At 35.3% G+C, this 14,576-nt stretch overlaps 1 protein-coding gene across 4 annotated transcripts in view; it reads left to right on the top strand.

The window, feature by feature from the left end:
* scaper (S-phase cyclin A-associated protein in the ER) overlaps positions 1-14,576 on the top strand; it is a gene marked incomplete at its 5' end in the record, with an annotated part of 111,865 nt that overhangs the window by 22,147 nt on the left and 75,142 nt on the right. For all 4 annotated transcript variants that reach the window (XM_079411396.1, XM_079411398.1, XM_079411397.1 and 1 more), the window contains 10 exons: positions 890-1,057; positions 1,178-1,244; positions 1,928-2,045; positions 3,298-3,409; positions 3,740-3,880; positions 4,602-4,757; positions 4,831-4,973; positions 5,786-5,867; positions 6,274-6,426; positions 10,153-10,260. In XM_079411396.1, coding sequence (XP_079267522.1) covers positions 890-1,057; positions 1,178-1,244; positions 1,928-2,045; positions 3,298-3,409; positions 3,740-3,880; positions 4,602-4,757; positions 4,831-4,973; positions 5,786-5,867; positions 6,274-6,426; positions 10,153-10,260 — 1,248 coding nt within the window. The remainder of the gene's footprint in view (positions 1-889; positions 1,058-1,177; positions 1,245-1,927; positions 2,046-3,297; positions 3,410-3,739; positions 3,881-4,601; positions 4,758-4,830; positions 4,974-5,785; positions 5,868-6,273; positions 6,427-10,152; positions 10,261-14,576) is intronic.

The raw sequence follows: 14,576 nt of genomic DNA on the forward strand, positions 1-14,576 counted from the left end.
AGATAAGAGTATTTTAATATATCGACAATAATGAATTGATTTAAATTCTCATCCTGCTGCCCCCTTATTAGTTTTCTTAAGCCCCCGTTGAGAACTGCTGTTTTAAATGGACCAAATAAAATATTACAACTAATATATTTATATAAATTTACTTAAGTAAATAAATCTATTAAATATTATATTAAATATGAAAATTATTTATACAAATGTACACATTTATACATGTGGATGAATTATGTACATTTATATAGATAAACTTATTATTTATATTTATTTACATGAGTATATTGTCATATTACTTAAAACCTTTGACATGTGCAACACAATTGTTTGCAAACCATTCCAAATTAACCTATTTTGCCAACTACAAATGTGTGTAGAGTACAGTAAATCGCTAATAACTTCTTCTTTTAACCATGACTATATTCACAAAACAACAAAGGCTCTCATACCCTATTGCTTAAACATGTTGTTAAAAAAAACTCCTTCCCATCTCCTTGTCCCTAATGTGGTTGTATGCTGCATGATTTCGTTATGCTTCCCCATGCGCGGTTTTTGTGATTGATTGTGTTTATGGCGTGTGCCTGGATTATCATTTCATTTTATCTCTGTTCAGTTTCTTACAACATTTTTTGCATTTGGAAGTTTTTGTGGCGTGCAGGCTTCCACCAAGCATTTAAAATTTGGTTGCATTTCAGAAATTTGAGTCTAGCCTAATTTCAGATGAAGTGCTGAAATGATTGCACCATGTCTTAATTGAAGTTGTGCTGCCTGGGCATGCACTCAAGAGCCTGGTGTGGCCAACTTGGCACTGTATGGCTCGTTTTGTGCCTCTGCTTGGTGTGGTGACTTCAGTGGCTGAGTGCGAGTGTTTTGTGCCTGTTGTCAGCCCCAATCCATGGCTGAAGTTTTGGCTAAGAAGGAAGAGCTGGCCGACCGCCTGGAAAAAGCTAACGAAGAGGCAATCGCAAGTGCCATCGCTGAGGAGGAACAGCTGACGCGGGAGATTCAAGCGGAGAACAACGAACTGGAGACCGACAACGAGAGTGACCTCTCTGTAAGTCAACAATTAATCCTAGTGGTTTATACGGCTGATGTAATTACAACAGCATCAATCTTCTTTGTTCTTTTATGTGTTTTCTGAATTTAGCGTCATTTTTATTTTGCTCTCTTAAAGGCAAGTATCGGGAGTGGAAGTTGTGGCTTGAATTTAGATTGGAGCGAGATGCTAGCTGATTATGACGGTAATGATGCGATTAGCATCTGCATTGCTAACTGTATGTATAAGTCTATAACTTAATTGTTTATTTAATGACAAAACAAAATGGCTAAAATTGCTGGAATTAAATGAATATTTATTTTAAGCAACATTTTCTGGAAAATTTGACTTCTAATGTTTAAACTTGGACTTGACTTCCCTATTACTTTTTACTAGTACTATCAAACGATTAATCGCGATTAATCGCATCCAAAATAAGTTTTTGTTTCCATAATACATGTATGTGTACTGTGTACATTTATTATGTATATATAAATACACACACAAGCATGTATATATTCAAGTAAAATATGTTATATTTGTTTATTAAATTTATTTATATATAATATAAATTATATAAATATATACATGTAAATATTTTTGGATCCAAAAATTTTGGATGCGATTAATCGTTTGACAACACTAATTTTACCTTTTTTTTCTATTCATGTAAAATAACAAGTGCTAATTTTTCTTGCTGTCATGTTTTTTTTTTTTTTTTTTTGGAAGAATGTATGCTTGTTATATAGACTTTGCAGAAATTGCATTTAATCAAATTACATAAAAGCTTCACTCATAACACTGGATACTGATAATCTCAAAATGACAAGTATGATATATCGGTCTAACACTTCTTGTAAATGTGTTATATTGCGTCACCTGGTTCAGCTCGAGAGCCCTGGCGTCAGAGCACCTCCTGGGGTGACATTGTGGAGGAGGAGCCGGCCCGCCCGCCGGGTCATGGCATTCACATGCATGAGAAGCTGTCCTCTCCTTCACGCAAACGGTAACGAAGTCTCATAGTTCTATGTGTTACAGAATAATGTTACAGAATATTGTTTCTGTTCTAAAAGTTTACATCTTTTTTGCTAGGAAAATAACATGTCTTAAACATGGTAGTATTACCGGTTGAAGTGTCATTTCTGAACAGAATTGCAAAAAATTTAAGTAATTTTTTTGAACACTTGTGCCATCTTCTGTTGTTAGGGAAAAAAGGTAGTCCTATCCCCAAACTCACCATTACGGCACTGTTGTTACATTCACTTAAACACTTAAAGACTGCAAAATTTGCCATAAGTGGTGCAAAAATTAAGCATTTCATTTTTTTATGCTGTGTACATGAAAATAGATATTGTGTATAATTCAGTTTCTCCCACAGAATAAGAAACTAAAAAGTTTGCAACTTTGTCTCACAACTCTGACTTTAATTCTCTTGTAAACTGTAATTCTAAGAAAAACAATTATTACCCCAAAAAAACTTAACTCAGAATCAAAGTTTCTTTATTTCTCGCAATTCTGAGTTTTAAGAAAAAAAGTGATAATTATTTTCAACAATTGTTAACTCAAAACTCCAAGAATTCCAAGAAATAGCTCGGAATTGTCTGAAAGGAAATCACTTTTTTATTCAAAAGAGGAAATTGAGGGAATTGTGAATCATGAGTTTACATCTCGCAGTTCTCTGAATTTTGAGATGTAAACTCATCAATAAAAAAAAAAACAAATGTCCAAACAGTGCCGTAAATTCACTATTGTGAGGAAAGAAATTGGACTTCAGATTTCAACTTAAAACTCAGATTGCTAGAAATAAAGTCAGAATTGATCAATATAAAGTCACTTTTTATCTGTATTTTTATGTATGCATTTATATATTTATTTATTTTTGTGGTGGAAGTACGTTTCCATACGATTGCGATCCTACACTTCATAGTAATTGTATTGATGCTAATTACATTGTGCACAATCACAAATGTAAAAACATTATACTTAGAGCTGTCAATTTAATTTATTAATTTAGTGTATTATACTAAAACATTATATTTTGTGCCCATTTTCATAGAAATCATTAAGTTGACATGCAACGAATTTTGTAATGACTATTGTAATGCTTTTATATGCCTCAATAATGTAATGTCTTTCAATAAATGTAAATGATCTTCATTTATTAGTGAATTTGAATTTTAATGCTTGTGATTTAATTGTGATTAATTAACCTGCGTATCATGTAAATCAATTAAATGGGTTTTTCTGTTTGTTGTCAGAACCATTGCAGAGTCGAAGAAGAAACATGAAGAGAAGCAACTCAAAGCCCAGCAGCTCCGAGACAAACTGAGAGAGGAGAAGACCCACAAGCTGCAGAAACTGTTGGAAAGGGTATGTTTTTCCCTTTAGCACCTGTAGACACAGCTCATTTCGCCTCGGCCGCAGGGGAAAATCCTATTCGCATACATGTTGAAAGAATCACTTATCGCCATTTTAGTCATTCAGTGTGATTCACTCCTGGTGAGACTCATACATCTGATGCTGGTAACTCTGTGCTCCATTCTTGTCGAAGGAGTGAGATCTAAGACAATATTGAGTATTTATATATCCGCACTTGAAGTGGACCACTAACATATGTTATTCACACCCCTGAGAAGTCTGACTTCTGCAGACTGTTTTGACAGGATTTGATCTTTTTGTGTCCCTCTTTTTTTCTCTCAGGAAAAGGAGGTGAAGAAGTGGAAAGAAGAGCTGTTGGATCAGAGGAGGAGGATGATGGACGAGAAGCTGCTTCATGCTGAATTCAAGCGAGAGCTTCAACTCCAGGCCATCGTGAAGAAAGCACAGGAAGAGGAAGCGAAGGTCAGAAGTTCTAAACTTACGAGGCTAAAACTGATTAAGTGCGTTACTGTACTGCTATCAGTATTTCTATTGTGCAAACTTGGATATTTTCTTCAAAAAATGTTCAAATGTAGTAGTGCTGTCAAACGATTAATTGCATCCAAAAAAGTTTTTGTTTGCATAATATATGTTTACATCCAAGTGCACACACACAGCAGTGAGTAGTGAACAAATGCACACACACACGCACACACACACACACCGTGAACACACACCCGGAGCAGTGGGCAGCCATGCTGCAGCGCCCGGGGAGCAGTCGGGGGTTCGGTGCCTTGCTCAAGGGCACCTCAGTCGTGGTATTGAGGGTGGAGAGAGCGCTGGACATTCACTCCCCCCACCTACAATTCCTGCCGGCCGGGGACTCGAACCCGCAACCTTTCGATTATGAGTCCGACTCTCTAACCATTAGGCCATGACTTCCCCATATAAATACACATACATGTATATATTTTCAAAATATATACTATATGCCTGTATTTACATTCATAATTTATATTATAAATAAATATATTTAATATATAAACATAACATATTTTCTGAAATATATACATGTATGTGTTCGTATTTATATTTACATAATAAATATACACAGTACACACACACATTATACAAACAAAAACTTTTATTTTGGATGCGATTAATCGTTTGACAGCACTAAAATGTAATTCATTGATTTGTTTAGGTGAATGAGATTGCATTCATCAACACTCTAGAAGCCCAGAACAAGAGACACGATGTTCTGGCTAAACTAAATGAATACGAGCAACGGCTTAATGAGCTGCAGGAGGAACGCCAGCGCAGACAAGAAGAAAAGCAAGCTAGGGATGAAGCCGTTCAGGTATAGCTGGGTTCTTTTTGTTTATTTGTTTAATGCGTTAAATGTGTGACTATATAATTCTAAAATTTGTCAGGAGCGTAAGCGGGTCTTGGAGGCGGAGCGGCAGGCGCGGGTGGAGGAGCTTCTGATGAAGAGACGGGAACAAGAGGCCAGAATTGAGCAACAGCGACAGGAGAAGGAGAGGGCGAGAGAAGACGCAGCGCGGGAGAGAGCCAGGTCAGCATCGTGTCCTGCCAAACATACCAGAATCCTGATTCAGCTAAACACAAGGACAGAAAGACCAGCGCAAAGAACTCTAGGGAATTTAGGCTTTGAGAAACGGCCTGATTTAGGGAATGTTTTGTGTAACCCTTAACCAAAATCTTTGAAGTCAGTAAGATTTTTTTTTTTTTTTTTTTTATGTTACAAAAGATCTCAAATGCTGTTCTTTTAAACTTTCTACTCATGAAAGAATCCCAAAAACATCTGGAAAAATAAATTGTCACGGTTTCAAAAAAAATTAAGCAGTACAACTATTTTCCACATTGATTATAATCAGAATTGTTTCTTGAGCAGGAAATCAGCATATTAGAATAATTTCTGAAAGATCATGTGACACCGAAGACTGGAAGCTGAAAATTCAGCATTGACATGAGAGAAAAAAAAAAAGTTTTAAAATATATTAGCATAGAAAACGTAAGTTATTTGTAAGAATATTTCACAACATTCCTATATTTACTGTATTTTTGATCAAATAAATGCAGCCTTGGTGAGCATAAGAGACAATAAGAAATATTACTGACCCCATAGTTTTGAATGTTAGTGTATGTTGTTTCTTGCATTAGCACCACTTTATAAACTTTAACAGGACATTTTAACTAAAGACGTAAATAACCTTAACACGTTGAATTCTTGAGCTGTTTGATGATAATCTAAAAAGTCACATAAACCTTTTATAGAATGAATACTTTGAGATCTGTATTGGTTAGATGTGTTGTGTTGTCTTTTTGCATGTCCTATCTGAATGTTTTTTTTTGTACACACCGTAGGGACCGTGAGGAGCGTTTGGCTGCTCTCAGTGCGGCTCAACAGGAAGCCATGGAGGAACTACAGAAGAAAATCCAGATGAAGGTAAACTATCATAATTATTATTCTGACATCATCTTATCCCCTTTTTTTAAAAAATCCTGTACCTTGGACAAAACTGCTGTAACTGCTGTTTCACTGGCGAAAACGAGTCGATAACTAAATAAACATCACTTTTATTGACAAAAGCTATGATGAACATCTATTGGCCTTTTCATCAATGAATAAATATTGTATTGCATGTTGTATTGCTTGTTCAAGACTTCAAAAAACATTCATATTATATCATTAATATATGTTTTCTCCAGGAGTATACGAGTTTGGAAATTTTAGAGAAATGCTTACTTCATGCATTACAATTTTACTAAATCTGTTGGATTTTAGTCTACAAAATCTACTGTGGAGTTACTTGACTAAAAGTAGACCAAGTAAAACGAGACACAATTTTCAGCATGATGAGAGCAGCCGTCGACACATGGAGCAGATCGAGCAGAGGAAAGAAAAGGCCGCTGAGCTGAGCAGCGGAAGACACGCCAACACAGACTACGCCCCCAAACTCACCCCTTATGAACGGAAGAAGCATTGCTCACTCTGTAACGTTGTGGTAGGTACTGCATTATGGGATTCTCTCTTATCTCTTTGAGTGGTTTTAATACATTCAGGACCATTGACATGAGGAAAACTAGGAATTCTTTCCCAGTCCAAGATCAGGAACATTTGAGCCACTCCAAACACGAGTGCAGAGATTCCTGCAAGGATGGACAGTCCGTCTTTGTTGCTTTGCCAGGCAGAGTACATAAAATCACAGACCACAAGGTGATTCAGAGGATTTTCATAGAGAATGCATGTAAATGAGAATTTAACTGCATTAATTAAACATGAACTCTGGGCGGAGATTAATAGCTGGGCGTGATTATGCTTTTCAAGCGACAGGCAACAAATCTTTGAGTGGCTGCATTTATCTCTGACGCGCCCTGCTTTTACTGCAACTGGGGCCAGACACCTTGGAGCTTCAAACTGACATCAGATTAAGCGCTGGGGAGAATGAAATCTTGTTAAAAATGTCAGATGACCTTGGCCAGGCTCTGACACCAGAGATCATCTTTAGGTCAGCGGGAAGCACTCTAGTTAATGACATTATGCACAGACTGTCCTGTGTGGGCTCGACTCCAGGACTCAAAGGAGACAAACAACACAAGCGTCCAGATACTGTTGTCCTCACCTGATATAGGGGAAAAAAAACTTTTTTGAAAAAAAGATTTTTCACTTAGGTCACTTTCATGCAAAGCACCTTTCAGGTTCAGTCCTTTCGGAGTAACGTGAGATTTAAGGGTTAGTTCAACCAAGAAATGAATGAATCGTCATCAGTTTTTCAGCCTTATGGTGTTTCAAACATGTATTACTTACGTTCTTCTGTGGAACACAAAAAATATAGAAAAATTCAAGTTGTATAGATTTTCAAATTTCCTCCATTGACTTTCATAGAATCTAGCTGAAACATTCTTCAGAATATATCATAAAAAAAAAAAATCACCCATAAATGAAAATTTTTAAATGTCATTATATATATGTATTTATAGTTTCCCTCCAGCTTTTCCAAACATGTGTGACTGACTTTCTTCCATGGAATACTAAAAAAAAATTAAAATAAAATTGGGTTGCACTTTATTTTGTGTCCTTGTTAAAGTGTAATTATACATTTAAGTACTGAGTAATATTAATTAACTACATGTACTTACTATATGGTTAGGATTTGGCTTAGGTTTACTTGCTTGTAATTATGCATAATTAAGTGTTGTTGTTATTATAATAGTAAGTACATGTAACGTGTAACAAGGACACCTTATAATAAAATATTACCAAAAATTGTTACCCATCAGATCATATAGATTAATTTCACCTTTCCTTTTTGGTGGTTTAGAATTTTGGGTCCCACTGACTTTCATAAAATGCAGGGCTCCAAACTGCGACTAAAATGGTCGCATTTGCGACCAAAAATATTAATTTGCGAGTGAAGTTTTTGCTGAGGTTGCCACTGGCGACTATATATAATTTGCATGAAAGGACTTTTTTCCCGATTGTTTTGCGCTCACATCTTTTGTTATGTTCACGTATTAAACTTACATAAGACGATGCGCATCAAAGTTTTACTGGAAAAGAGTTTCAAACAGTCCTCGTCTCTGCCGCACACAGTCTGCTGAACGCAGTGAGAGAGAGACCTGAAAGGTGATAATATAAACACCAGTACCCCGCGTCCACACGGTCCGTGTATGCGTCCGGATCGCGCGAGCGGAGAGTATCGCACTTAATGCTCAGGCGCGATCTCTTTAGCACCTCAGTTAAAGCAGCAAGTGAACCCATTATATATTTCGATTTACTACTATAATATGAAATGAACATGATCAAAAGGTAGGCAATAAGAAAGCCTATACTGGCTTACTGAACTTACTGAAATGTTTTATGTAAAAGCTCAGTGTTTCAAACTGAGGAAATGTATAAAGCTTGTAAACATTGCATTGTAATACATTTACCTCAGAATAACCACTCAGTGTCCATAAACTCATCAGTCAGCTAGAAAAATAACTATAAAGAGGAGCGTTTTGCTATATTTATGCGCTGTTGCATATTAATATTTTTACTTATTCTGTTGTACATGATTCAACTCCTCCTATAAAATTGCATTTTACTAATGAAGAAAAACAGACTGAATGTGTGAAAGACGTGACAACATTTATAGGATGCACTGCACTCAGTTGCCAAGTGATGCTTATGGTCCATGATATTGGTACAGATGCTGTGTAACGAACAATTCTTTGTGACTGTATATTTCAAGTTGTAAAAGACATTTAATTCACACTTTAAGTGAACCTTAGTCCCCCGGTCGACCTGATCATCTACAAGATGGATTAAAATGCTGATAAAGCCTAGAAAAGATAAGACATAAACACATGACAAAATGATTGAAATGTTAAAATAGGGGGGAAAAATAAAATGATAATAATAAAATAAACCACTTTTATTCTGTGGCACCTAAAAAAATAATTTGGCGCCTAACTTTTTCTTTTATAGGAGCCAATGGCTCCTTACTCGATTTTTTTGTCTGGAGCCCTGAAATGGATAATATGGACTTAACTCTCTTTTTAGTTCTTTTGATCAAGGGCATGATTGTGGATAGTTCATGCTTCACCTTTTCTGAGATTCGAACCCACAGCCTTTCGGTTATTGGAAAATTTCACCCAAGAATTGAACTCGAATTTACTCACCCTCATGTTATTCCAATCCTGAATAACGTTTTGTCTTATTAATTGATTAAAATTGGTCCTGGCTGGTTATACAGATTATTTCACAAACTACATCATTTTTGGAGTTAAAAGAACCTTTTTTTAATTGTTTTGATCATGGGCACAGTTGTGGGTAGTTCATACTTTGCTTTTTTGAGGTTTGAACACACAACCTTTCTGGTTATTGGAAAAGTTCCCCAAAAATGAAAATTGTCATAATTTACTTACCAACATGTCATTCCATTATGGTTTTTGAACAATATGAAGGTGAGTAAATGATTTTTGGAAGCACTGAGTCAGTGCACAATAGTGATCACCTTTTCTGGGGTTTGAACCCCACAACCTTATCGCTTATTTGAAAAGTTAACCCAAGAATTGAACTCTGATTTACTCACCCTCATGTCATTCCAATCCTGAATAATGTTTCGTCTTATACGTAGCACAAAAAAAAGATTAAAAGTGCACAATGGTGATCAAACCTGCATGACTTTCATGTGTGGAACATAAAAGGAGATGTTTTGATGGTGGTGAGAGTTCAAGAGCCCTTATGGGGTTTGAACCATCAATCTTAAGCTATACCAGCCCAGTTTCTCATGATGAACAGAACCATTACATGAATAATAGAGACATTCAGTAGAGAAGGAGTCTTATATGCTTTCACATGACTTCTTGAGTTTTAGGACCGGTGAGTTGCCTTACAAACTCAAGAGGTGATATTTGAGCTGGTGAAAAACAGTGCTCGAGGCGCCGATACATTCAAAACGGAGTTGTCAAAGCTCTTTGGCCATTTTACTTATCAGTTATTCACCAGTGTTTTCTGATTTTCTGGCTCTTATGAGAGGTGTCTGGCAGCTCTGCAGATGTCCGTCAGGATCAAGGGATCATATTTAGCTTTAAAGGGTTGGAACATATGTCTTGATACCTGAGAACTGTCAGGCCGTGAATGATGCCGAAACGCATTGTGTGGTAGATTGGTATTTTTCAGGCCCATGGCTTTATAGTTGGCGAATCGCCTCACATGATCTCCGACCCCTGTGTTTGTGTTGCAGATCACCTCTGAGGTCCACCTGTTCAGTCACATTAAGGGGAAGAGACACCAGCAGGCAGTGCGGGACAGCAGCAGCATTCAAGGGCGGGAGCTGTCCGACGAAGAGGTGGTGAGTCTCCCCCACTAAAAAAAACACAGATGAAACAAGGATCTTCCCCAGGAGTCCATAGTGAAAATGCAGAGAGTTTTGATAGAAATGCAAATTAAATGTATAAATTGCATGTACTTTTAAATATGAAAGTGACTTAACGTCCTAATGTATTTAATGAAAATAAAGAAAAGTTAAATATATTTATATATAAAAGGCCAAATTGAGTTAGATACTTGGTAATTCCAAAAATCTAAACAATTTTTAAGTATATACAAATTATTTAATACTTTTTAATATTTAACAACTTTTTATGTTATACATTTTCTATTTATTTATTGCAAATTTTATTTAAAATAATTCACTTAATTGATATGTAATTTGCCGCAAGTAAATCTAATTCTTAATTATTGTCATTTTATATGTTTGTTTGCTCTTGTATGTTTTATTAACAATAATTCTGAATTGAATGTGCTTATTTTTTATTATTTTTAAAGTATTTTTAAAATGAAAAATAAATTATTACAAATACATAATTCTAATTATTATAAAATGTTTTAAATATAATTTAATTCAGGGCCTAAAACTAACTTTTTGCTACACCTGCCAATGGCCGGTGACCTGATCAAATTTACCAGCCAAAATTCTTTTTTACCGGCCAAGAAACTTTTTTTTGCAAAAACAGGCCGTTATTACTACTACAATGACTAAACATATTTACAATGTTTTTAATTTGTACTTTACTTACAAGACAAAAACGACAAACAGATTTATTGATTTCTCTTTTTCTTTTGTTCTTTGATTACATCAATGACAGACTTCAGCAGGATTTCACTTCAAAATCAGCGCTGTCTGTCTCTTCAAAACTCTTTACGGTCATTTAAGACTTTATAACTCATTTAAAGCTACGTTTACGAGCTAACTCACCAAAACCACGTATTTTCAAATAATTGTGTGTGTTTTCGTCCGTTGAAGCGCTACTGGTGCGGCTCGGCGTATGTGTACAGCCGAACGCGCAGCCTTTCAAACTAAAACCTACTTCACAGCACCATTTAGGCGGCGAAACCCCAGGTATGTGTCGCCACATTCTCGAGTTATGAAGAATAAAGATGGGAAAAGTTAGTCTTCCGAAATGAAGCAGTAATATCTTCTCAGGCAAAAGTTATTAGAACCGTGTCTAGGGACAAGCTGGCCATCACACTGCTCTGACCTTATCAGTCCGTTTGTATCTATTATTTGATTCGCTCTTGTCGCTTATGACTGAACAGCTAACGATGATCTTGTCTTCGGAAATATAATTTTATTCGCTTACGTCAGAAACAGCGATTCTCTTTAAAAACTGGCTGTTGTTTTTCACTACATTGCATTGTTATATTTCATAAAACTGACACCACATCTACTCGCCAACGCTGATTTTTACTCGCATTTGGTGCTTGGTGAGTGTTAATTTTAGGCCCTGATTTTATGAATTATGAATTATTAAATTATAAAAAAAAATCAATTATTATAAATGATACATACAAATAAAGCAAATTAATGTAACATTACAAATTTTCTACACAAATAAGAAATCTTACATTCATTATTCATTATTTATTGAAAGGTTTAAACATTACTTTAAAAAAACGTGCTTAATGTAAATAGTTTTAGTCTTGCCCATATTTTACACACACACACACAGACACACACACACACACACACACACACAACACACAGACACACGGTTTGCTTTTATTGCATATATTTTATTAACAATAATTCTGAATGGAATGTGCTTATTTTTTTTGTATTTATAAAGTATTTTTAAAAGAATAAATTATTATAAATTATACATACAATTGTTATAAAACTGTTTGATTTTATTGTTGTTATCAGCGTATTTTTCTCAAATGTCAGTTGTTGTTGTTTTGGTTTGTTTTTTCAATTATTATAAATGATACGTACAATTACATACAAAAAAGCAAACAGAATATAGCATTTCACTCTGACTTTATAAACAAATATGAATTATTACATTTATTTATTATAGTTCTCGAAACCTTAAAAGATTACTTGAATATTTGGAGGTTCTTCATGTAAATAATTTCACTCTTGCCATGTTTCTCACACAAACAGTACGCACACACTCCATTCAAGTTCATTTTTATGATTTTGTACATCATTTTTCATATACGTAAAGGTTGAGGGTATCAACACCAACTTTCCCATATTTTCCCCAGTTTGTGGGACCGTTAAAGGCTACAACGAATCAACACTAATAGTGTTTGTGTATATGGCATGGGGTGAGATCACCCTGCCTTGTCTCTGTGCTTGACAGAGTGCCTTTCCTCTGAACGCCGCTCGTTAAATGCGGGATCTCTCACCGCAATATGAGATTGGCTTTCACACTGGGCTTCTTTGTACGGCTGACAACTGTTGGTGCTATATGTCGCACCTTTGGCCCCTGGACCTCCTTCATTCGAACCTTTTTTCAGCGAGCAATATTTAAACCCCCACTGCTACTAAATCATTAGCCTTGGCTGCGGCCACCTATTTCTCTGCCTGACAGTGTGATTAACAAACAGCCGAGCCACCGCGCCACGGCTCGCAACTGCGCAGCACACGTCAGGTGCAGCCCACTTAATTAGGCCTGTCTAGATTGTGGAGCTTGATGTATTTAATTGAATTAACTGTTCAAGTGGAACTAGTTTTTAAACAACTTTCATTCGGTTTACATTCAAAAGGAAACCACAGTTTACCTGTGATTTATACGACGCAATCTATAGCAGTCAGCGAAATTAGCAAAATTGGAAACTGTAAATTTGTTCATTACCGTGTCCTTGGCTCTTATTGGAAAAGAACATGTTGCTATAGATGTTTATAAGTAATATATGTCTAAATGTGCAATTTTGGTAATTCGTTCACATTTTAAGGAAACCTGGCCGCGGGACTTGTTTGGATAGTCTTGCCATGGACGCCCCCAGTGCTTCTTATTTATGTCTTTGCTCATTTTGGTGCGCAGTATTTCATTCACGCAACCGCCAACTATTTTCCAGTCGGCACTTCCATAATTCTTGCCGTTATGAAAGATTTTTAATTAAAACTAAGATGGTTGGCTGAACCGAGCAGAGGTCACAACATAGTTTTTCAGCAGAAGCGGGTCCAGAGCCTCCGTCTGTCCTCGTATTTAGTCATATTTCGCTATTTAAAAGACTCTGAGTTAAATTGAAAATACAGCGATTATCAACAGCAATGGATCAGTGCGGCTACGGGACACTTGGATTGCCTCTTGGACTCTATATTATCCTTTATTGGTTGTCATCTGTTCTGGTTTAATGTGATATATCGTGGCTCTAGGCCCCTTGTGTTTGACACGTAAGAGTTTTATTTATCCTCAACCTTTGATGCCAGATCAAGAAACACAGCTGATCGTTCAGTTATTCCAGCTAAAATATCACACAGCTTGTTGGAGTCACGGCCTAGTGGTTGGCACACAAGTGCTCATGTGGGACAAGCGGATTTAAGGACAGACTTGTATTGTGTATCGACATTAAGTGGCTTAAAGTAATTTAAAGATTAAGTAAATATAATAGAATACTAAAGTAGAAATTATATATATATATATATATATATTTCTACTTTAGTATGCTATTATATTTACTTAATCTTTAATCTTAATCATATATATATATTAGTATATTTATTATAAAATATTGATTAAATTATAAATGATTAAAATATAAAAAAGGAATTATTTCTTTTATATTTTTATAGAATACTAGAATAAAGAATATAAAATAAAAATATATATACATACATTAAACATTGAAATATGTATATCTCAGATATGTAATATCTACTTAATATTTGTAAATTATGTGATATTTTTATACTAATTATTTGGTTAACACTTTATTATAGGGACCAATTCTCACTATTAACTAATTGCTTATTAGTATGCCTATTATTAACATATTGGCTGTTTATTAGTACTTATAAAGCAAATATTCTGCATGACCATATACTACATCCCTAATCCTACACAATACCTAAACTAAACACCTGCCTTACTAAATATTAATATGCAGCAAATTGGGAGTTTAAAGCAAAAATCGTAGTTAATGGTTTGAACTGAACCTTAAAATAAAGTGTGACCGTTAGAATGATATTCTGTTTTTAAAATAAAAGGTATATACACACACATATTAAACATTACAATAAATATGAACATCTCAGTACTTAATATTTGTAAATAATGGCCAAAAATATCGGCACCCTTATAAATATGATCAAAGGCGGCTGTGAAAATTAATCTGCATTGTTAATCCTTTTGAGCTTTTATTTAAAAAATTCACAAA

This window comes from Barbus barbus, assembly GCF_936440315.1.
Source record: "Barbus barbus genome assembly, chromosome: 48".
NCBI classification, from domain to species: domain Eukaryota; kingdom Metazoa; phylum Chordata; class Actinopteri; order Cypriniformes; family Cyprinidae; genus Barbus; species Barbus barbus.